The following is a 24240-nucleotide window of genomic DNA, read 5'->3' on the forward strand; positions in this document are numbered from 1 at the left end:
AATGATATTGAACATCTTTTCCTGTGCTTATTCACCATCTGTATACCATCTGCAGTGAAATGTCTGTTCATGCCTTTGACCTATTCACTATTTGGATACTTTTTTTTTTCTACTGAGCTTTGAGGTTTCTTTATATTTTCCATATACAAGTCTTTTGTTGGCTTTGTGGTGTACAGATATTTTTCCTAGTCTGTTATTTGTCTTTTCACACCTTAACTGGGTTGTTTGCACATCAGAAGTGTTTAATTTTAATAAGGTCTAATTTATCAATTTTTCATTCTATAGATCACGCTCTTGGGTTCATGTCTAAGAACTTTTTGTCTAGCCCTAGATCCCTTTTCTCCTCTTTTTACCCCCAAATTTTATAGTTTACATTTTACAATATATTTTGTGATTCATTTTAGAGTTAATTTTTGCATAAGGTGTAACGCTTGGTTGAGGGTCATTCTTTTTTTACCTGTAGATGTCCAGTCGCTCTAGCCCCATTTGTTGAAAGGCTATCCATTGCTTTTGCTCCTTTGTCAGTAATCATTTGGGCATATCTGTGTGAGTCTCTTTGAGTTCTCTGATGCTCTGCTGATCTGTGTGTCTACTCCCTGCCAGTACCATGTTGTCTTGATTACTGAAGTTATGTAGTAAGCCTTAACAATGCATAGGATGATTCATCCCACTTTATTTTTCTATATCATTTGCTATTCATATAAAATATAGAATAAATATATCTATATCTAGAAAAATCCTTGATGAGATTTTGATAAGAATTGCTTTAATCTTACAGAGCAATTTAGGGGCACTTCGCAGTTTTACTATGTCTCGACTTTCCATCCATGATTATGGTAAGTCTCTACAATTATTTAGGTCTTCCTTTAACAACATTTTGCAGTTTTCAGGATGCAGATCTTGTATATGTATTGTTACCTTTATATCGAAGTATTTCATTTTCTTTGCAGCAGATGTAAAATCATATTGTGTTTAATTTCAGTTTTCACATTTTTGTTGCTAGTATATAGAAATACTGTTGATTTTGCATTCTGTGGCTTGTCTAAACTCATGTGTTAGTTCTAGGAGTTTTTGTAGATTCATTAGGATTTACTTTCTATGTAGAAAATCAGGCCATCTTCAAACAGGGACCATTTTATTTCTCTGTTTTCAAACTGTATGCCATATATATATATATATATATATATATATATATGGTCCTTATTGTGCTGATTGTAGTTCCAGTACTGCATTGAATAAAAGTGATGAGAGCAAACATTCTTTCCCTATGTCTGATCTTAGTGGGAAAGCATTCAGAGTTTCCCCATTAAGTGTGATGTTATATGTAGATTTTTTGTAGATATTCTTTACTGATTAAGGAAATGTCCCTCTATTCCAAGATTGCTAAGAGGTTTGTTGTTTTTTTTAAAATCATGAATGGATATTAAATATTGTGTCAACTGGAAAAGAGAAAAAAGCACAACATGAGAGAGCTGTGAGTTCACTGTTATTTGGGGACTTACAGAAGACTATACCCAGGAGACATTCTCTCAGATAGCTCTGCAGAACTTCTCCCAAGAGGTGGAGGTGGGGATGGGTGGAGGTCCAGGTCCATATATATATGATTTTAGTGAAGGGGGTGCATGCAGTCAAGCGCACATCTTGGTACGCGGTTGCTACTAGTAACAAGAAGGTTGCTGCTAGTCACAAGGAGCAGATACCTCCGTTAATAATTTTAGTGCTTTTCTATGTATGAGAAGATACAAGAAATTGGGTAAATAAAATTTTCTCCTGAAAATATCTAACTATCTGAAGGCCTGTTCTGCCAGTTTTTCCCAGAGCATAGGGTATCTCATTCCTTATCTCCACCCTGAATTCCTTTCAGAGTGTGTTGGAGATCAGCAAATGCAGTGGCTGAGCTAATCCTTGTAGAGCCAGATGCCCAGTGACACACTTTAGTTGGAAGTTGTAAAATGGTTTTGCTCCCAAAATCTTGGCTCCCTGTACATCAATGCTGAGATGAGATACAGAGGCAGAGTTTTGGAGGAAAAAGAAAGGGTGGCTTTATTATTTGCCAGGCCAAGAGGGGAACACAGCAGTCTAGCACCTCAGGAACTGTGTCCCTCTCCCTGGGGAATAGGGAGAGGTCTTACAGTCAGGGCTCCTGGTCAGTGGTATGTGATAAGGATCAAGGCAGTAACAGTCCTGCATTCTTCTTTCTTCTGCAGAGTTTCAAAAGGGTGGGGTTGCTGACAAGATTAGGGTGTGTGCAGGGCCTCAGGTGGTTTCCTGGCTGCTCCTCCTTTGATTTGCAACTGTTGGAAGGTCGTGGAGGCTGGAGTCTTGCCTACAAGAAATGGTGGACAAAAAGGCCTCCGTGCCTGGAAGCCCGTAGGGCCCCGCTCAGTTTCAGTTTTTCTGCAACAATTTATATGATCATATAGCTTTTCTTGTTTTCTGCTTTAGCGGATTACTATGGTGATTCCTTTATTTCTTCACTGACTTTTTGGGGGGATCAAATTCTGTCAAGAATAGTGTTACAATCTCCTCCAGGAATGTGAAATTGTCTATTTCCCCCATTAATTCTGTTAATTTTTGCATTATGTATTATGAAACTCATTTATTAGGCATATACACATTAATATTATGTCTTCAAGACAGAACTAACCTTTTATCTTTGTGAAATGTTCTTTATCTTTGGTAATAATCTCTATATTTAAGCATATTTTATTTGGTGTAAATTAAGCCACATTTGCATGATATTGTATTCTTCCATCCAGTTACTTTTAAAATGTACCTTCTATAGAGAGCATGTGATTGCCACTTGCTATTTTATTAATTTTGGAATCTGTGCCTTTTAATTTGAACATTTAGTCTGGTAACATATAATGTAACTTGATATGGTTAAACTTAGGCCAACCCCTTTACTGTTCTCTGTTTGCTCCCTTTATTTCTGTTCCTTTACTTCTCATTTTCTGCTTTTTTTTTTTTTTTTTTTTTTGGTAGTGGGGAGAGTATGTGAAATTTTATTTCATTTCAATTTATCTTTTGGCTATACCTCTTTGCACTGATTCTTTTTTCTTTTCTAGTAGTTACTCTAGAGATTACATTATACTTGTCTAACATTTCACTATATTTTTAAAGTTACTACTGTACAATTTAACATGAAATGCAGAAAACTCACATTTCTATATGTCCATTTACCATCTTTCTATCATCCTTTATATGATAGTTGTTGAAATTATCATATACACATACAATGTAAACCTAAAAATCAATGTTATAATTTTTTTCTTTGAACAGTTATACCTATTGAAAGGCAATTAAGAGTTAAATATCTGAGAAATGTGAAATATTATTTTTTATTGTTTCCAGTATCTTTATTTGTTTCTGAAAATTTAGGTTATCCTGTAGTATATCTATTTAGTCTGAGTAACTTTCTTAAGCATTTCCTGTAATGTCGGGTCTGGTGTTGACAAATTCTCTTAGTTTTCCTTTGTCTATAAAACATTTATTTCATCTTAATTCTTGAAGAAAATTTTTCTTGGATATAGAATTCTGAGATCACCTTGTTTTTTCTCCTTTCAGAGCTTTAAATATTTTTTTTTTTACTGTCATCTGGCTGGTAGTGGCATCTGGTGAGCAGGCCACAGTTATTTAAGTTATATAACATATATCATTTTTGTCTTTAATTTTCAGCAGTTTAGTATGTGCCTAGGCATAGTTTTCTTCAAATGTATTCTATTTAAGTCTCTCTGAGCTTTTTTTTTTTTTTTTTTTTTTTTTTTTTGCGGTACACGGGCCCCTCACTGTTGTGGCCTCTCTCGTTGCGGAGCACAGGCTCCGGACGCGCAGGCTCAGTGGCCATGGCTCGCGGGTCCAGCCGCTCCGCGGCATGTGGGATCTTCCCGGACCGGGGCACGAACCCGTGTCCCCTGCATCTGCAGGTGGACTCTCAATCACTGTGCCACCACGGAAGCCCCTCTCTGAGCTTTTATTCTTTTATTTTTGGCCACACCACATGGCATGCAGGATCTTAGTTCCCCAACCAGGGATTGAACCCATGCCCCCTGCAGTGGAGGCATGGAGTCGTAACCACTGGACCACAAGGGAAATCCTCTCTGAGCTTTTTGACTTCGTAAACTTTTGTCTTTCACTACTTTAGGAACGCTACTTTTTGTTCTTTCTTTCTTTTTTTTTTTGAAATATTTATTTATTTTTTTGTTTCTTTGTTTATTTGGCTGCTCCGTGTCTCAGTTGCGGCATGCAGGATCTTTTAGTTGCAGCATGCGGACTTCCTAGTTGTGCACACGAACTCCCAGTTGCTGCCTGCATGTGAGATCTAGTTCCCCAACCAGGGATCGAACCTGGGCCCCCCACACTGGGAGTGTGGAGTCCTACCCACTGGACCACCAGGGAAGTCCCCTGTTCATTATTTCTTGAAAATTTTCTGCAGCATTCTTTCTCTTCTCTCCTTTTGAGACTCCAATTAAACCCTAGAATCAAATGAACAAGGTGAAGTTCATATGGTGTAGTATATTTCCTCCCCATCTGTCCTGTGATTTGATGTGATCACAAAGTTCGATCTTACTTTTGACGGATGAACTATAGCAAGCTGAAGTAGAGGAATGAAAACAGCTATACTCCTTCTTAGAAATTTGAGCTGATTTATGACTGAGGCACATAGGTATCAGGAAAGCTTAATCAAAATGTCTGCTCTGAGGTGCTTGTTTGGAGATATAGGAAAAGAATCTATAGGCGGTAGGGTGGATGTCATTTGAAGAAAGACTCATTCTATATTTCTCATGCAATACATGAAAATAGCCAATTGTCTCATCAAGTAAGACAGAATGCTTATATTTAAAAATGTGGGGAATTCCCTGGTGGTCCAGTGGTTAGGACTCAGTGCTTTCACTGCCGTGGCCCGGGTTCAATCCCTGGTCAGGGAACTAAGAGCCTGCAAGCTGCTCAGAGTGGCCAAAAAAATAAATTAAATAAAACAAAATAAAAATGTGTAAAAGACCAGGTAAAATGTAAACACTGTTGAACTGCAGCATATCATAAAGTGTCCGGAAGAAATTACCTAGAAAATTATCAATACATGAGGTGCCAGAAGCAAACCTTGGTGATGCTCTTGACCAAACATTAAAATTTATGTCTTTATTTTCTCTCTCCTTTGCTTTAATGTATAATATAGCATAAGGTGATAAGTTACGTATGAATAGTTTGCATGATGTCATCTTGTTAGAGTTGGCTTTTCTTTTCTTTACATCCAACTGAAGACAGAAGTTGCATACCAAGAATGATGACAAGAATCGAGGTAGAGTGAAATGCGTTGAATTAGGAGCCCAAGACTTTAGTGAGTGAAGAGGGAGTGATCCACATTTTTGACAGCACCTAGAAGGCATAGTAGGTGGTGACTTTTGGTATGAGTTTTAAAAGAGTTGTTATTTTTGAGAGAAGATAAAGGAAAAATATTTGAAAGAGCCCATGGAGAGTAAGCAGTACTCCTCCTCAATGATCATCTGGGCCTGAGGTATGTGGAAGCATGAGCAGGGTCCCCCGAAGAAACCAGTTAAGGCAAAGAAGTCAAGTAAACATTCAGGAACGGGCAGAGGAAATAGAATTGATTGATTATAGAATAGAGATTTATGACCAGTGAAAGAGTCTCCCAGGGAAAGGAAGGTTTCAAGATTGGTTTAAAGGGATTAATGTAGTGGGAAAAAGTTGATTTTCTCCCCAGCCACTTCCTTTTTGACAGAGCCTCAACTGCACACGTCCTTAAGGGGGACCTGTGTTCAGTGAGGGTTACCTTCCATCCAGCCCAAGAATCTGGTCTATAATCCAATCATTATAACTTCCTTCTGAAAAGGGTTAGTTGGAGAAGGGGTATATGACCCTATTATCCCTGATGAAATGGGAGAAAAATTTAGCTGAGATCCTCTACAAAAAGTTTTCCTTTGTTGAAAGAAACACAAAAGAGGAAATAGCTTTTCTTGTTTGTACTTCCTTCTCCTGAATGTTGCAGCATGAATATATGATGCCTGGAGCTGCAGTGTCCCACTAGGGACCATAAAGAGAAATTCAGTAAAGTTATTCCCTGTTGCTTTTTGTTTTTTGCACTTCTGTCTTTCATTTCAGTGGGTTGCCTAAAAGATGGGAGGCAAAACTTCATGGTTAATCCTCCATCTTAAATGAAGGAAATATACTTATTTTTTTGCTAATTGTAAGAATATTATTTGCTCACTACAGAAAATAAAACAATAATGAATTATATGAAGTAGAATTTTATTTTTAAAATAAATTTATTTATTTATTTGTTTTTATTTTTGGCTGTGTTGGGTCTTCGTTGCTGAGCGTGGGCTTTCTCTAGTTGTGGCGAGCGGGGGCTACTCTCTTCGTTGCGGTGTGCGGTCTTCTCATTGTTGTGGCTTCTCTTGTTGCGGAGCACGGGCTCTAGGCCCGCGGGCTTCAGTAGTTGTGGCATGTGGGCTCAGTAGTTGTGGCACGTGGGCTCAGTAGTTGTGGCTTGTGGGCTGTAGAGCACCGGATCAGTAGTTTTGGCACACGGGCTTAGTTGCTCCGTGGCATGTGGGATCTTCCTGGGCCAGGGATCAAACCCATGTCCCCTGCATTGGCAGGTGGATTCTTAACCACTGCACCACCAGGGAAGCCCTGAAGTAGAATTTTAAATATCCCTAGCCTCAGTGGTTTTACTATGCATGTAAAATAACTTCTGTCTACAAACACATTAATATTTTTTTACAAATATTGTACAATATTAAATATCAGTAACTTGCAGCTTTGACTTAATGATATAGAAGTGGAAAGCTTCACAGAGGAGAATATGCTTGAAGAGTCCTAATGGATGATTAATAGCTTACAGGTGGGGAAGGTGAATGACTAGCAGTGGTGATACAGGGAGATTCATGTAAATAGGATGATATTTATGTCTGAGAGAAGATCTTGTGCAAAGGCTAACAATGGTGGTCATTTTAGGAGACCAATTAACATATTAAATGATATAGAGTGAAGAAGTGATAAAGGTGAGTGGTGGGAAATGAAGCTGGAAAGGTGAAACAGTGGATTATTTGAAAAAGGGCGCAAATGCCATGCCTAGTGTGAACTTTATAATGTAGAAGATAGAAGGGTTTTAAAAGCAGTTGATCAAAATGATCAGATGAATGATTTAAAAATAACACAATTTCTCAAGGTCAGACAACTGCAACTTTCAGATGCCAGCCCTGGTATTTAATACTTAGGAAATTATGGACAAGGTATTTAACTACTCTCTGTTTCCTTATTTGCAAAACGGGGACAATGGCAGAAGGGTGGTGAGGATTGAATGAGAAAGCCCAGGTGAAATACCTGTTCCAGTTCCTGGCATATAGTAAGTTTTCAATAAGTACTGGTTTTTCTTTACTGTCTGTCTTTTTTGGTTGTACTATGGTTGATTAAAAAAACAATCTACGAAAGTATCATTACCCTACTTATGGAGGGAGAGGGTTTGGGAAACTTTTAAAATATTATTTACCTCAAGCCAAGTGAATTTCATTCAGAACTATGTCTGTGAAGTCATTTAACTGTTCCAAATCATTTAGACTCAGAACCTAGAGAACATTGCTCAAATTCAGTTCAACAAACCTGTATTGTGTAATTCCTGGGTAACAGGCCAGTGTTGAGCATTAGGGAATATACAAATAAAAATGCATGGACTCTAGCTTCAATGAGATAAATAGACAACTGCGTACAATAGCATGAAAACAGCAGTAGAAGTGTATGTTAACAAGACTGCCCAACTGGTCTCTGGCAAACATTATGATCTGTTTTTCAGAATGTCCTCATTTCCTGTTAAGCAGCAAGAAGTTAGCACCACTGATGTAGACGCATGCCATCCTTCCAGCATGTTTTCTCATACCTGAACCTCTGCTGATTGAATGTGTTCACCATGGGATGTGTTCTTTTCTGTGGGAACATAGTGTGAAAACTGCAGTTACACACAAATATTTAAAAACTGGCATATCTAGAAAGCTCTAGCTGGGTTTTTTATATCCCTGTTATAGAAATGATAACTTAATGCCTAAAATATGAGTTATGCATCTAGAATAGTTCTTAGGTACATTTTCTGAATATAGTCTTTAACTCCTCCTTTTATTTTCATTTTAGTTCTTTTACAGAGCTACCTCATCTGGCAGGAACAGAACAAAATTTGCTGCTGGCCAAGAAAATCCAAACCCAGTGGAAGAAATCTGGACTTGATTCAGCCAAGTTGGTTCATTATGATGTTCTCCTGTCTTACCCTAATGAGACAAATGCCAACTACATATCAATCACGGATGAACATGGAAATGAGGTGATTGTTTTACAATATTGTGTGACTTTCAGGTGTATAGCAAAGTGATTTAGTTTTTTTTTAATATATATATATTTTTAGATTATTTTCCATTATAGGTTATTATAAGATATTGAATATTGTTCTCTGTGTTATACAGTAAATCTTTGTTGCTTATCTACTTTATATATAGTAGTGTGTATCTGTTAATCCCATACTCCTATTTTATCCCTCCCCCTCTTCCCTCTTTGGTAATCATAAGTTTATTTTCTATGTCTGTGAGTCTTTCTCTTTTGTATATAGATTCACTTATATTATTTTTTAGATTCCACATATAGGTGATATCATATATTTGTCTTCCTCTTTCTGACTTACTTCACTTAGCATGATATTCTCTGGGTCTACCCATGTTGCTGCAAATGGCAATTTCATTCTTTTTTTATGGCTGAGTAATATTCCATTGTATATATAAACCACACCTTATTAAAACAACCATCTGTTGATGGGCACTTGGGTTGTTTCCATGTCTTGGCTATTGTAAATAGTGAACATTTGGGTGTATGTACCTTTTTGAATTAGATTTTTTGTCTTTTTTGGATATATGCCCAGGAGTAGGATTGCTGAATCATATGGTAGCTTTATTTTTAGTTTTTTAAGGAACCTCCATACTGTTCTCCATAGTGGCTGTACCAACTTACATTCCCACTAACAGTGTAGGGGGGTTCCCTTTTCTCCACACCTTTTCCAGCATTTGTTTTTTTAAAATTTCTTTGAAGTATAGTTGATTTACAATGCTATGCCAATCTCTGCTTTACAGCAAAGTGACTCAGTTATACACATAAAGACATTCTTTTTTTTATATTCTTTTCCATTATGGTTTTTTCAAGCATATGTTTTTTGTAGACTTCTTGATGATAGCCATTCTTACCACTGTGAGGTGATACCTCATCGTGGTTTCCATTTACATTTCTCTGATGGTTAGCAATGTTGAGCATCTTTTCCTGTGTCTGTTTGACATCTGTATGTCTTCTTTGGAGAAGTGTCTATTTAGGTCTTTTGCCCACAAAATGCATTATTCCTTAATAGCAATCTGAAATAATTCTAACTTCATGTGTTTCAATTCTTGCTAGATTTTCAATACATCATACCATGAGCCACCACCAGATGGATATGAGGATGTTAAAAATATTGTACCACCCTATAATGCCTTTTCACCGCAGGGCACACCAGAGGTAAAATAAAAGACATTTTTTATTCAACTGTTTAAATCTTTTTTAAAGAAACCTATGTAGAGGACTAAAACCAAGATTAGGTGGATCATACACGCTAATTCATACTTTGAGGTTTGATGCTATATACAGCCTTCCTAAAAATAATTTTTAAAAAAGAAAAAGAAAAAACTAAAGAAAATAAATACATGAAAATTGGACCCTGATAAGCAGATGCCGCTCTTTGAAATAATTAAGAAACTGCTGAACATGTCTTTAATTCAGTAATGACAGTAGATGGTTTTCAAGCTTTTTTCCTTTGTTCATAGTCTGACTTTGTTATAGATTTATAGATCTGAATTTATAAATCATACCACAGAAATTCTTAAATTAATACCATGGTTGGAAATCAAACATAGTTAGGATTTTAAAAATTACTTTTATTTATCCTATTTCCCATGGCTCAGGATATGCTAATAATTTCCTCAAGACAGAGCACACTGTCTAAAATGTTTTACATACTGTCTTTTTTTTTTTTAAACTTTCAGGATACTGAAATATTTTTAAAGACTTCTACAGAATTAGCATGGATCTGTTTATTAAGCCCAAGGCAGGAAAGATAACTTTTGATGATGCAGTATTGCGGAGCAAACTTATTCTTTGGTTTTCTTTTTAATTATAGCAGTATTATGTATTTTTTGTTTTGTTTTCCTACAGGGGGAGCTTGTATATGTGAACTACGCTCGTACTGAAGACTTTTTCAAACTAGAAAGAGAGATGAATATCAACTGCACTGGAAAAATTGTTATTGCAAGATATGGGAAAATCTTCAGAGGAAATAAAGTATTGTGTTATTTGCTTTTCTAGAGGGAAAAAGACAGGATATAACCTGTGAATATAAATGATCAGCTTGCATTATGGTTTCCAAAATTGCTATATATATATACACACACACACATATATATATATATGTAAATTTGCTATTTTCGTGGTTGCACAGAAAATCCTGGTTTATTTTTGAGGTTTTTTTGTTTGTTTTTTTGCTACCTCACATATCTAGAAAGGGAAATTATTCTTAATAGTTTTATTACCAAAGCAATGTTATTTTTTATTTGAAGAAATTCTGTATAACCTAAAAAATGAAAATCTCCCATGTATTACTCAATTTCATTGCCCAGACATAATCAATCTTAACAGGTCTTTCCAGGCCTATGAAATATGAATATATTATATGAATATAAGTATTCTCCATATACTCATATTGCATAAATTTTTTTTTACAAAGAGGGCATTAGATACTATATATTGTATAACTTTATTTTTTCTCTCAATAATAACTCAAGGGTATTCTTCCATGTCAACACATTGAGAGTTGTATAATAAAATGGTTAAGAGTAAGCTAGATCCATACAACCTGGGTTCTGATCTGGTCTGGGCCCCCTATTCTCTAGATCTTTTCCTGTGAGCAAGTTAATTAACCTCTCTGTGCCAGTGTTTCCTCATATATGAAATAGGAATGCTAATAATAACACTAATCTCTTAGAATCCACAGTAGGATTAATCGACTTTAGGTTTGACAGCGCTTAGGATGGTTACCGGTACTTAGTAATTTCTCGGTAACTGCTTATCAAGTAAATACCTCATTACTTTAGATGGCTATGTAGTATTTCACAGAATTGATAAGCAGTTTATTTAACCATTGCTCTGTTGACAGATCCTTGGCTTGTCTTAAATTTGTTACTATTAAAATAATTATATTGTTGGCATCTTTGTCCATATGTACTTGAACATTCGTGTGAAGATTTTTGTAATATAGATTCATTCCTAGAAGTTGAATGACTAAATCATAATGCACAGTTGACTCTTGAACAACACAGATTTGAACTGCATGGGTCCACATATACGTGGATATTTTTCAATAATAAGTAGTACAATACTACATGGTTGGATGTTAGTTAAACCCGCGGATGCAGAGGAATGGCGGATACAGAGGGCCAACTATAAGTTATTCTTGGATTAACCCTGCATTGTTCAAGGGTCAATTGTATATTATTTCAAAAGTTTGATGGGCATCATTGAGTTGTGCCAGATTTTATTCTTTCTAATATTATAAAAGAGTGCTTTCTGAATACTGGAAAGTGTTTAAGTTGACTGATAGTTATCTATCATTCGCTATAATACTTCTGGTAATAAAGAATTCAGTATCTTACAGGAGAGATTTTCCTATTTGTGGTCAGTTTGAATTGTTAGAAAAAATGTTTACAAAACACTATGGGCAATGTTTCACACACTATGTTCTGTGTAGAATTTTATGTTTTATGTTATGTTATTTATTTTTTGACCACACGGCGTGGCTTGTGGTATCTTAGCTCCCCAACCAGGGATTGACCCCGGGCCCTCTGCGGTGAGACTGCAGAGTGTTAACAGTGGACCGCCAGGGACTTCACCTGTGTAGAATTTTAAATTAGTTTAGTTCCACAAATATTTACATCATGCTTACTCTATGATGTACTAAATGTTGGAGGGTAGATAGTTAAAAATGAGTAAGACAGGGTCCCATTCTCAAAAACAGCCTCAATGTAGTAGGGGAGAAAGATGTTTAAAACGTATTTTATAATGCTTTAATCCATCTTGTAATATAATTATATACAAAATATAGAAGACGTACCAAGAAGGGAGACATTAATTTTGCAGTTTTAGTGATAATAGGAATGCTTCACAGAAAAGGCAATAACTTGTTTGGAGTTATGTTGAATAATGAGAGTTGTTAAGTCTACCAAGACAGAAATTGTATTCAAGGCAAAGAGAACTGAATGTGTAACAGTGTGATGATAAAAGTGTGTAAATTTCCTTATGTCATTAAATTGATTTGTTCTTAGATTTGTAAATCAGTCATTTTCCATTTCTACATTATGGATTGCACATTGCTCCTGTAGGTTAAAAATGCCATGTTAGCAAGAGCCAAAGGAATCATCTTGTACTCAGATCCAGCTGACTACTCTGCCCCTGGGGTACAGCCATACCCAAAAGGATGGAACCTTCCTGGAACTGCAGCCCAGAGAGGGAATGTGTTAAACTTGAATGGTGCTGGTGACCCGCTCACTCCAGGCTATCCAGCTAAAGGTAATAGATAAGCCTGTTATGGTCCACTCATTTTTGCAAAAATATTACTTGCCCTTATAGAAGGCATAAAAGCAAGCAAGCATCTATAGAATAACATTAAAACTGTGTGCAATTATATCTTGGATTGCTATTGCTAGGAATTCAAAAGCATTTCCCTTTTATTTCAGTTTTAAATTTTCATGAAGTGAGGACATGGAGAGGGGAAGGGGTCAGTTCAATTCTCTCTCTACCTTTAGTAGAGGTTCAGAAACACAGATTCTTATGTCCAAAGTAATATTACTCTTACCAAACCAGAACTTAGGGTTTCTGAATTGTCTAACGATTTTATTCTTCTGTAGATCATGTATTTCTATTTTTAAAAATACCAATGGGTTTTTTGTGTTATTTAATATGTGAAATGTGAAAAGTTTTGACATCTGCATAACCATATCCACAATCAAGATAATGAACATATCCATTACCCAAAAAAGTTTCCTCTCATCTTTTTGTACAGCCTTCCTCTCAACCCTACCCCCTCCCTGCCAATCCCTAGGAAATCATTGATTTTCTTTCTGTCAGTATAGTTATTTTGAGATTCATTTATGTTGATGTCTGTGTCAGTATTTCATTTCTTTTTTTTTTTTTGATGAATGGTATTCCATTGAATGGATACTCTACAGTTTGTTTATTCATTTACTGTTTGTTGGAAATTTGGATTGCTTTAAGTTTTGGAGATATTACACATAAAGCTATGAACAGTTGTATGCAAGTCTTCATATGTACATATGTTTTTATTTCTCTTGAGTAAATACATAGAAATGGCACGGCTGGATAATATGATAGATGATTTTCAAATTGTTTTCCAAATTGGTTGTACCATTTTATATTGCAGCAGCAGTGTATGAGTGTTCCAGCTGCTACACCGTCGTCAACACTTAGTATGGTCAATCTTGTTAACTTTACGTTCTAATAGATATGTACATCCTCCAAGTTACAATTCTTTTTCAAAGTTTTGGTAGCTATTCTAGGTCCTTCCCATGTGAATTTTAGAACCAACTTATCAATTTCTACCAAAACGTCTCCTGGGAGGTTGATTTGAGATTGAATTAAACCTATAGATCAGTTTGAGCAGAATTGACATTTTAAAAATATTGAATCTTCTGATCCATGAATATGGCACAACTCTCCATTTACTTAGGTATTCTTTACTTTCTCTCAGCATGTTTGTAGTTTCACTGTACAGACCATGCATGTCTATTTTCGCATTTACCCATAAAAATTTCCAAGTTTTATGCTGTTTTAAATTACATTTTAAATTTCAATTTCCAGTTGGTCATTGCTAGTAAATAGAAATGTTATTTTATTTTTAATTTAATAAATAAATAAATAAATTTATTTATTTATGGCTGTGTTGGGTCTTCGTTTCTGTGCGAGGGCTTTCTCTAGTTGTGGCAAGTGGGGGCCACTCTTCATGGCGGTGCGTGGGCCTCTCACTACCACGGCCTCTCTTGTTGCGGAGCACAGGCTCCAGACGCGCAGGCTCAGTAGTTGTGGCTCACGGGGCTAGTTGCTCCGTGGCATGTGGGATCCTCCCAGACCAGGGCTCGAACCCGTGTCCCCTGCATTGGCAGGCAGATTCTCAACCACTGTGCCACCAGGGAAGCCCTATTTTATTTTTAGCAGAAATATATTGATCTTGTATTATGAAAACTTGTTAAACTAATTCATCCTACTAGGTTTTTGTGGATTCTATCAGAGTTTTTGCATAGATGATCATGTCATCAGCAAATAAAGACAGTTTTATTTCTTTGTTTCTAATCTGGGTGCCTTTTATTTTCTTTTCTTATCGTAGCGTCTGGTACCTCTAGAACATTGCTGAAAAAAGTTGTTAGAGCAGATATCCTTGCCATGTTCCTGCCCCAAAGACTGTCCTAGTCTTTCTCTGTTAAGTATAATAGTAGCTGTATATTTTTTATAGATTCTTTTTATCAGATTGAGGAAGTTCACTTCTAAAGTGCTACGAGTTTTATCTTGGCACATTTATCTCATTTCACTAGCAGTATGTATTGGATTTTGTCAAATGCTTTTTAAAATTTTTTAATTTTTGGCTGCGTTGGGTCTTCGGTGCTATGCGTGGACTTTCTCTAGTTGTGGCGAGCTGGGGTTACTCTTCCTCGTGGTGTGCGGGCTTCTCATTGCAGTGGCTTCTCTTGTTGCAGAGCATGGGCTGTAGGCATGCAGGCTTCAGTAGTTGTGGCTCGCAGGCTCTAGAGCACAAGATCAGTAGTTGTGGCACACGGACTTAGTTGCTCCACGGCATGTGGGATCTTCCCGGGCCAGGGCTTGAACCCACGTCCCCTGCATTGGCAGGTGGGTTCTCAACCACTGTGCCACCAGGGAAGCCCCTTGTCAAATGCTTTTACTGCATCTATTGGAGTGATCTTAAGTTGTTCATATTTATGTTTTTTTCAATTATACAGATTGATTTTTTTTTTTTTTTTTTCTGGCCATGCTGCACAGCTTGCAGGATGTTCCGCAACCAGGTATTGAACCTGGGCCATGGCAGTGAAAGCCCAGAATCCTAATCACTAAGCTACCAGGGGACTCCTCAGATTGATTTTTGAATGTTAAACCACAACATCCTGGGACAGACTCTACTTGGTCACAATGTATTATTCTTTTCATAGTGTTGGTATATTATTGGATTTTTGCTAAAATTTTATTAAGAATCTGTCTTTAGTAATAAGGGATATTGTTTATCCCTTATTGCTATCAATTTATTTTCTTGTAATATCTCTGTCTCATTTTGATAACAGTAATGTTAGCTTCATGGAATGAGTTAAGAACTATTTCATCTTCTTCATTTTTCTGCAAGTGTTTATATAGAATGGGTTTGATTTTTGTCTGTGAATGTTTGTAGAATGTTTGAATGTTTGTAGAATCCTACAGTGAATCCATATGGGCCTGGTGTTTTTTACAAATTCAATTTCTTTAATAGATATATGGCTGTTTAGGTTATCTATTTATTCTTGAGTGAGATTTGGTAGTTTGTGTTGTTTAAGAATTTTGTCCATTTCATTTAAGTTGTCAAATTTATGGGTTTAGAGTTGTTCATAATACATTCTCTCTCTTTCTCTTTTTCTCTCTTTTTCTGCAGGTACTGGAGTGCTATTCTTGTCTTTATTCCTGATATTAGCAATTTATATCTTTTTTCTTCTTTTCCTGATTTGTCTTGCTAGAAATTTATCAATTTTATTAATCCTCTCAGAGAACCAGCTTTGGATTTCATTGATAATCTCCATCATTTTTCTGTTTCCTATTTCTTAGATTTCTGCTCTGATGTTTAGTATATCCTTTCTCCTGCTTATTTTTGCTTTATTTGCTCTTCTTTTTTACTTTCTTAAGTGGAATCTGATGTCACTTGTTTGAAACCTCCCTTTTTTCTTCTTCTTTTAAACAATATTTATTTATTTATTTATTTGGCTGCTCTGGGTCTTAGTTGCGGCATGCAGGATCTTCGTTGTGGCATATGGGATCTAGTTCCCTGACAGGGATCAAACCTGGGCCCACTGCATTGGGAGCTCGGAGTCTTAACTACTGGACTACCAGGGAAGTCGTGAAACCTCCCTTTTTTCTAAGATAGTGGTAATAATGCTCTAGAGAACTCTATTTTGGCTGAAAGCCAAAGTCCCAATTAGGTTTTAAGCCTGACAATACTTTTCATCTTCCTTTAAGGAGAATATTGTTACTGTTTGAGTAAGAACCTTATCACTTATTCACAATATCTCATAAATTCCCTTTAATTTTTTTTTTTACAATCTTTCTAGTTTCAGAATCTGGGATGCATTTTCCATGTATCTGGTTAACTGAAGCTTCTTTAAGAAGGAGATATCCTTGAGGAAATAAAATATTCTTGTAAAATTCAAGAGAATTATGTGAAATGTCAAAGCAAGTTGGGGAGTCTGTAATCCTTATAACTGATTTTATATTAAAGTGTAAATGATTTAATTTCTTACTTTCAAATTAAATAGACCATATTAGATAAAACAATAATTGACTTTTGGGGAACTTTAAATTTTGAATATCATTTCAAACATATAGCTAATTTGCAATAGTAATAAAAGAAATTCCTTTATACCCCTTGCTCAGATTCTTCAATCGTTTTCCTCTTATGCAATTGATTTTTGCAGAGTACACTTTCAGACTTGATGTTGAAGAAGGAGTGGGAATCCCTCAAATCCCTGTACATCCCATTGGATATAATGATGCAGAAATATTATTACGGTATAATTTTCTACTTGGATTTGAGAATAAGATATTTTACACTAGTATGCCCATTTTCTCTTCTAAAACGAATATGTTTTGTATCAGAATGGCTCCTGAAATTGGAAAAACAGACCACATCTTCTTTTTTTTCCATAAGAGAAGAGCAGTCAGTTTAATGACTAAGAAATAATAAGAATACATTACTTTGTTTGCTACAAATGAAAGTCTCAAAAGCAAAACTATGTCCAAAGATAAAAATACTGATTTGAGATTTTTCAAGCAGTTAGATTGTCTTAGATCTTCATTCGATGTTTGTATGTGACCTGCATTTTAAAAATGTGGTAATGTCTACCACTTACCAGATGTGTGAACTTATACCAGTTACTCAGTCTTTCTCTGACTCAGTTTCCTTCTCTGTAAAATGAAGACAGAAATAGTTTCTCCCTGACAGAGTTATTATGAGAAGTAGATGAGATCATGTATATAAAGTATCTATAATATGATATTCAATTAATGTTTGTTATTATTGTATTGTATAACTGTGTTGCTTTTCAAATCACCTAACTTCTATTTTTGTTTAATGTATGTACCAATACAATTTGGTAATTGCTTTGTGAGTGGCTACTATATAATCAGCAGCTTTTCTAGAAATTTCTTCTCTTTAACACAGTCATGAATTTCACATGTTCAGGATTTCTTGGACCTAATGCTTCCCTATGTAAATAAAGTCAAAAGTAGAAAGGCTGATGCTTCCCATTTCCCCTCACTATCTTGGTTGGTTTTTTTCTCCTTAGCTCTTTTTGTTTTCTTGCCCATGCTGTGGGGCTTGCAGGATCTTAGTTCCCCGACCTGGGACTGAACCCAGGCCCAGGCAGTGAAAGTGCCGAGTCCTAACCACTGGACCGCCAGGGAATTCCTCTCCTTGGCTCTTATCAGTAATATATTAAACATTTTCCTCATTTATCTCAGTTATGGCTCTCTCACTAGAATGTAAGCTCCACAAGGCAAGGAAATTTTACAGTACCTGGCACTTAGTAAATCCTCAGTATATACTTGTTAAATGAATGAGTGAAATATCTCATCACCACACTTTATGATGTCTTCTAAGAAATGGTGATGCTCAGCATTTATCTGTCATTTTTGTGTTCTCCTGACAGCTATTTGGGAGGAACTGCTCCACCAGATGAGAGCTGGAAGGGAAGTCTTAAGGTGAATTATAATATCGGGCCTGGCTTCATAGGACATGATTCTTTCAGGTAATTTTATGTTACTTTAGTATCCTAGAAAAGGTTTATATGTTTAATGGAAAAATGTCAAGATAAATATTCTGCCAGGTATATTTTGCTTATCTTCTTTTTGTCATTTTTTCATAATGAATAATTATTTTATATTGCTTAAGAATTACTTATGGAATGATGTATTAAATTCTTCTTCCAACAGTGATATCACAGCATTTGTTTTGTAAATCTCAAAAATTACATTTGAGTTATAGGTTTAACATTTTAACTTCCCTCTTCACCTAACCTTTTTAAGTTTTTCAGATAACTGTCAAAATGCTATGCATGTGAAGCACTAGGTTAACTTGAGGGAAGGAGTAAAAGAGAAGAGAGAAAGGAGCCAACCTTTGTTGATCACTTCCTGTGTGGGTGGGTTAGATGAGTTAAAATGGGTAAGCAAGTAACTACTGTAAGGCTCAATACACTTAGCATTTTGGGTATTATTGTTATTAACCCATGAGAGCACTTCGAGGAGTGATCACAGAATATGTGTTCATTGAGCTTAATTCTACAGAAAAAATAAGTTTTCCACTGTATCAAGATAGGCAGAAAATGCCAGAGGCAGAGAACAGCTTACACAGAGTTGCAGAACATCATGACATGATCAGAACTTTACGTACTTTGATTTGCTTGAAATGTAGAGAGGAAGGGAAACTTAACACTGATAAATCAGAGAAAATATAGCTGTTTTTATTAAGCTAAAATGATTAAATCAGTCTTGTTTGCTAACAATTTACTTTAACAATGTGAAATTGTATTCTTAGAATGTTTTTTAATTTCTGAACTTTTAAAGTATTAGAAGTTCAATTTTATTTTATGGGGATTTTAGAAATATTTTTATATAAGTGCTTATTTATCTCTATCTCTCAATTAGAATGGAGTTCTTTCAATATAAAAGACTTTATTGTCTAATTATTAATACTGTCTAGAGGCACACAATGAAAGATATAGGCCTTTCTGATTTATAAACAGAAACATACAGACAGAGAAATCAATAAACATATAGCTTCAGTCACAGTTCAAGAGTAAACTCAGAAAGAGAACATTTACTTGGTCAAGATATCAAAAAACTGTTCACCTTCACCATGGGCACAAAATCCTATTTGATTTTAACTCAAAATGGGCAGATACACAAATTTTTTTAAAAAATTGCTAAAAACAGGACTATGTATGTAATTTCTCACCCAAAAGAGATGTTGATAATCTGTGGATCCATTTACAGAGATTGCCAAATGACAAGGCATGAAACCTTAAATTCTTAAACATTGCTACCACAAATAGGGAATAATTTACCTACTGTAAGCAAACTAGAAACATAAACAAAACACAGAATCAGTAGAAAAAAATTAAGTTAGAGATACAGAGTTTCAGCAAAGTTAAAATTCTACTGCTGCTTGGGATTTACATCTGAGAGCCAAAAGAAGACATGTCTGGTTTTAAGCTGCCCATTCTTGGTTCTTCAAGCAGAGTCCATGTACGTCTCAGTGGGACTTCAAAAACGATAAAGGATTTTTTTTTTAAGTAAAACCATAATTCTCATACAAATATAAACTGAACATGTGTAAAAATTTTATTTAATGCATTAATTAATAAGGGGACCAGAAAGGAGTTAAAACTGGTTCGAAGGAGAATTCAAAGATGGTACAAAAAACGAGCTCCTTAGGAATGCTGAAATGAGTGCGCTTAATAGCTGAAAAACTGATTTCTTCCACATTGGGGGAAGTAAGTCAATTGAACGTTCACTAGAGAAATTGTGCATTTCAGTGGGCATGAATTATTTGTATTACTACAAGTTAAGTTCTGTCACTACAGAGTTGTAAAATCGTCTAGTCAAAGATAATGATAGGCAGAGGTAACTCTGATGGTTGAGCTAAGGTTGTTCTCAGTTTTTCCATACAGGAGTGTATTCATTCAATTCACAATTATTTACTGAGCATTTACTATACCCCTGGTACCATTCTGGGTACTGGGGATTCAGCAGTGTACAAAACAGGCAAAAATCCCTGCCCTGTGGAGCCTACATTCTGAAGTTTAGTTTATTTGGAACATGATGAGTTTGAGGTGATAACAGGACAAACAAATACAGTTGACCCTCAAACAACACAGGGGTTAGGGGCACCAGCCCCCCACCTGTCAAAAATCTGCGTATTACTTTACAGTTAGCCCTCCATATCTGAGGTTTCACATCTGTGTATTCAAACAGCTGCAGATCATGTAGTATTGTAGTGCATATTTAGTGAAAAAAATCCACGTGTAAGGGCACTTATGCAGTTCAAACCCATGCTGCTCAAGGGTCAACTGTAGATAATTCTTTTTTTTTCCTTTGTGCATAATCTCTATTTCAAATATTTGTTAAAATACCATTAGATTAGATCAAGAACAAAGACAAGAGCAAAGACCATACTCTTCAGAAACTTAGGAACTATGTACAGAACTTTAAGGAATAGAGGACAACACTTTAGCTGAAACCTGCCTGCTGACCAGAGAAGGGTGTTCTGAATAGACTCAGCAAAGAAAAGGAAATCAGGCTGTTACCAAGTCTAAGCTCTATCGCTCGCTGTACGACCAGCCAATAATTGAGAGATGAGCTGCTGGGGCAAGGAATAACTACTTTATTCGGAAAGCCAACAGACCGAGAAGATGGCGTGCCCCAAAGAACCATTTTGCCTGAGTTAGAATTCAGGCTCCTTTCATACTAAAAGGGGAGGGAGTAAAGTCAAACATTTCCTGGTTCCTGTCAGCCTGCAGAGGGGATGTGTTAATTTCTTCCTCCCTGCAGTCATTCACTGGTGGGCCTGGTCAGGTTGTTTCCTGTGAGCTTAAAAAAAGATATTTTAACTTAATGTTCATTACCTGGGAAGCAGGGTTCCCAGAGATGGGCCATTATGTATAATTTAAGTTTATAGGCTACATCCCTTAATGAATAACTTGTAATAGAGTACAAGAAGTTCTTCTCTATTACAAGGCAGGGAAGGAAATTTGCCCATCTGAATCAAACTTCAGTTGCCATCAGGGCAAGTCGTGTAATGGTCACAGATGGGAGGCACTGGGTTTGGAAGGTTCAGATACAGCACAGGGGTTCTATGTGTTTTTATGGCTACACCCCTGGCTGAGATGCCTTTAGGTCATTGTCACTCAAATTCCTGTCCAGCCAAACTCCCACAGCAAAGAGTCCCAAACTGAGGATCAAATTCCTCTGGAAGTCATTCCTATTGGTGGTGAAGCAGTAGATGCCCCAAAGTCAACCTCCCAAGTTGTCCGGAATTTCAGAATTTCGGGAACTTTATTTGCTGAGCCCACATCGTTCACACCAACCCCACTGGAAGCCATAGCAGCACCTCTCTAGATAATTCTTTTAGGTACTTCTGGAGTCAACGATACTAAAAACCAGAAAGATATAAGGATTAAAGATGTAGATGAGCTTCTTTGAGAATCTGAGCAGATAGCCAGTTTATTTTCATGTTTAGATTAAAATAGATTTTTTTCCTCATTCTTCATTGTTACAGTATTCTTTACTTAATTTTCTTCATTTAATGACATACATCAATGAAACTGGCTTTCTTACTAATAGATCTTAGGCTCATATACTTAGAAACATGCTAAAGAGTATTTTTGCTATTAATTTTTATCATTCTAGTAAAAATAAATCTTTTACTTAATGTCTTAAAATGCAAAACAACACCCATTGATTAGTTTTCCCCCAAAGGCACTTTTAGTTGAATACTGCACATGAATTACATATGCATTCAGAAGCACAGTGTACTTTTAGGGGGAGAAAAACCAGAATTTGCACTTAACAATATACAGGATTTGACTTGTTTGTTCTTCCATTCAAAAATGAAGTACCGGGCTTCCCTGGTGGCGCAGTGGTTGAGAGTCCGCCTGCTGATTCAGGGGACAAGCGTTCGTGCCCCGGTTCGGGAAGATCCCACATGCCTCGGAATGGCTGGGCCCGTGAGCCATGGCCGCTGAGCCTGCGCGTCGGGAGCCTGTGCTCCGCAGCGGGAGAGGCCACAACAGTGAGAGGCCCGCGTACCGAAAAAAAGAAGTACTAAGTAGGTTCCCTGCCCACCTTCTGTAAGCCCACCATAGATTAAAAACTTTTGTTCCTTTGTGAAAAAGAGGCTCAACATTTTCCCATATCATTTTTGATTTATAAAACGTGAATGGCATTTTTTTCTGACTTTCTGAGCTTGATTGTTCTTTCCCGTGAATTCTAATTTGGTTAATTATAATTGATGAATGAATATTTAAAAGGCAGGCCCAAATCAGAATCAACAGTGATGACCTGGAAAGGTTTCATCGTATAGTTGTCTTGTACATTTTAGCAGGTGCTTCTCAAATTACCATTTAACAATAGAATTTATCATGTTTCTTATAGGCAGCATTCAGTCAGCCCTTTAACAATGTACTGATAGACTATTTCAATAATCTTGGAAAATGTTACCGAATAGCAGGAATTAATATAAATATAAAAACACATTAAAAATAATCTTCTTTGACCTTTAATAGATAATGGGCTGTCTCCCTTATTTTTTGTAATTGTATAGGGTGTATTTAAAAATTTTACAATGAATACCCAAGACATGTTTAATAATAGAATATTTTGAACTTTAAATAAATATCAACAGTAGAGCTATGAGGGAGGAAAAATATAAAATATTGATATTTGGTTTTTAAAATTTGGCTTTAAGGAGCATGCTTAAGTACACAGGAGTGATCTGTCATGATGTCTGCAACTTCCTTGCAAGTGATTCAACAATATTACAATTATTGAATTTATGTGGTGGGTATTTGGGAATTTATTGTCCTATTATACAGTTTTCTGTACTTCTGAGATTTCTCATAATAAAACAATGGAAGAAAGCTCTTAGACATAATGTTCTATGTGAGGTAATTTGTTCCCTTTGAAATTCTAGGAAGGTTAGAATGCGTGTTCATAACATCAATAAAATCACAAGGATTTACAATGTAATTGGAACTATCAGAGGATCTGTGGAACCTGGTGAGTTGGTGGATTATTTTAGACATTTTGTTCTTACAAAGATTACAAGAGTAAGAGAAGATAAATTTTAGTCAACAATTGATTTTTTTTCTGGCTGATGTGAAACAACTAAATTTGGAATAAAAAAGTGTAATTCTAAAAGAAGACTCTACCTTATGGTGTTGATTATTTTCTATGGGAAAACTCAAGCGAGAGGAAGTTTAATTTAAAAACATAAATTACTACTCTTTATAATGTATTCAAAGTTGTAGTTCTTTTGAACACATTTTTTCCCAGACAGGTATGTTATTCTGGGAGGTCATCGGGACTCCTGGGTATTTGGAGGTATTGACCCAACCAGTGGGGCTTCTGTTTTGCAAGAAGTTGTTCAGAGTTTTGGCAAACTGATGAGTAGAGGTAAGTAATGTTTCTTTGGTAGGTGATGACAAAAAGTGACTTCGCTGAATTTTCCTTTGTTTTTAGGCAGGTGTACCTAACTATGTATGTTAACAATGATTACAGGCTGGAGACCAAGAAGAACTATCATTTTTGCCAGCTGGGATGCAGAAGAATTTGGACTTCTGGGTTCCACAGAATGGGCTGAGGTAAATAAGACAGAGAAGTTCTTATTTTCTTGGTCAACAGGGAACAAATATATGTATCTCTGGATAATCGCAGATAGGTTCCATTACCTAATATGGTTTTAATTTGGATAAATACCCAAGAGAATTTAGGAATTAGAGTTTGCTTTTACTATCATATCAGATTGGCAAAACAGAATATCCTCTTAATTATTGGGCTACAAACAAATTTATTTATTATTGTCAAAATATTTTAGTTTCTATTTGTATTTGTTTTGTAAAAAATCTGTTAAGTTCCAAAAGTAGTTAAAACTAGCAGGCTGTTTCTGACAAATGAATTAACTTATGTAAAAACTGATACAGATACTTGGAGTTAATTTTCAAGCTTCTGAAGTTTCCTTGGAGTTCTTCCATCTAAGAGAACATAAGATGTTCTGTTAAGGTGACTATACTTTGATTGTAATTTCACATTTACAGATTCCATGTATAACTGTAACCATAGGTATATTTT

The 24240-nt window shown here is 35.9% G+C and overlaps 1 protein-coding gene and 1 pseudogene across 2 annotated transcripts in view; one reads left to right on the top strand and one right to left on the bottom strand.

The window, feature by feature from the left end:
• NAALAD2 (N-acetylated alpha-linked acidic dipeptidase 2) overlaps nt 1-24240 on the top strand; it is a 59518-nt gene that overhangs the window by 3664 nt on the left and 31614 nt on the right. For both annotated transcript variants that reach the window (XM_030883786.3, XM_030883787.3), the window contains exons 3-11: nt 8146-8332; nt 9442-9543; nt 10237-10362; nt 12456-12642; nt 16812-16905; nt 18045-18143; nt 23084-23169; nt 23446-23565; nt 23671-23753. In XM_030883786.3, coding sequence (XP_030739646.2) covers nt 8146-8332; nt 9442-9543; nt 10237-10362; nt 12456-12642; nt 16812-16905; nt 18045-18143; nt 23084-23169; nt 23446-23565; nt 23671-23753 — 1084 coding nt within the window. The remainder of the gene's footprint in view (nt 1-8145; nt 8333-9441; nt 9544-10236; nt 10363-12455; nt 12643-16811; nt 16906-18044; nt 18144-23083; nt 23170-23445; nt 23566-23670; nt 23754-24240) is intronic.
• Nucleotides 21262-21494, bottom strand: LOC115867546 (mitochondrial import receptor subunit TOM6 homolog pseudogene; annotated as a pseudogene).

This window comes from Globicephala melas, chromosome 8 (genome assembly GCF_963455315.2).
Source record: "Globicephala melas chromosome 8, mGloMel1.2, whole genome shotgun sequence".
In the NCBI taxonomy this organism is placed as follows: Eukaryota; Metazoa; Chordata; class Mammalia; order Artiodactyla; family Delphinidae; genus Globicephala; species Globicephala melas.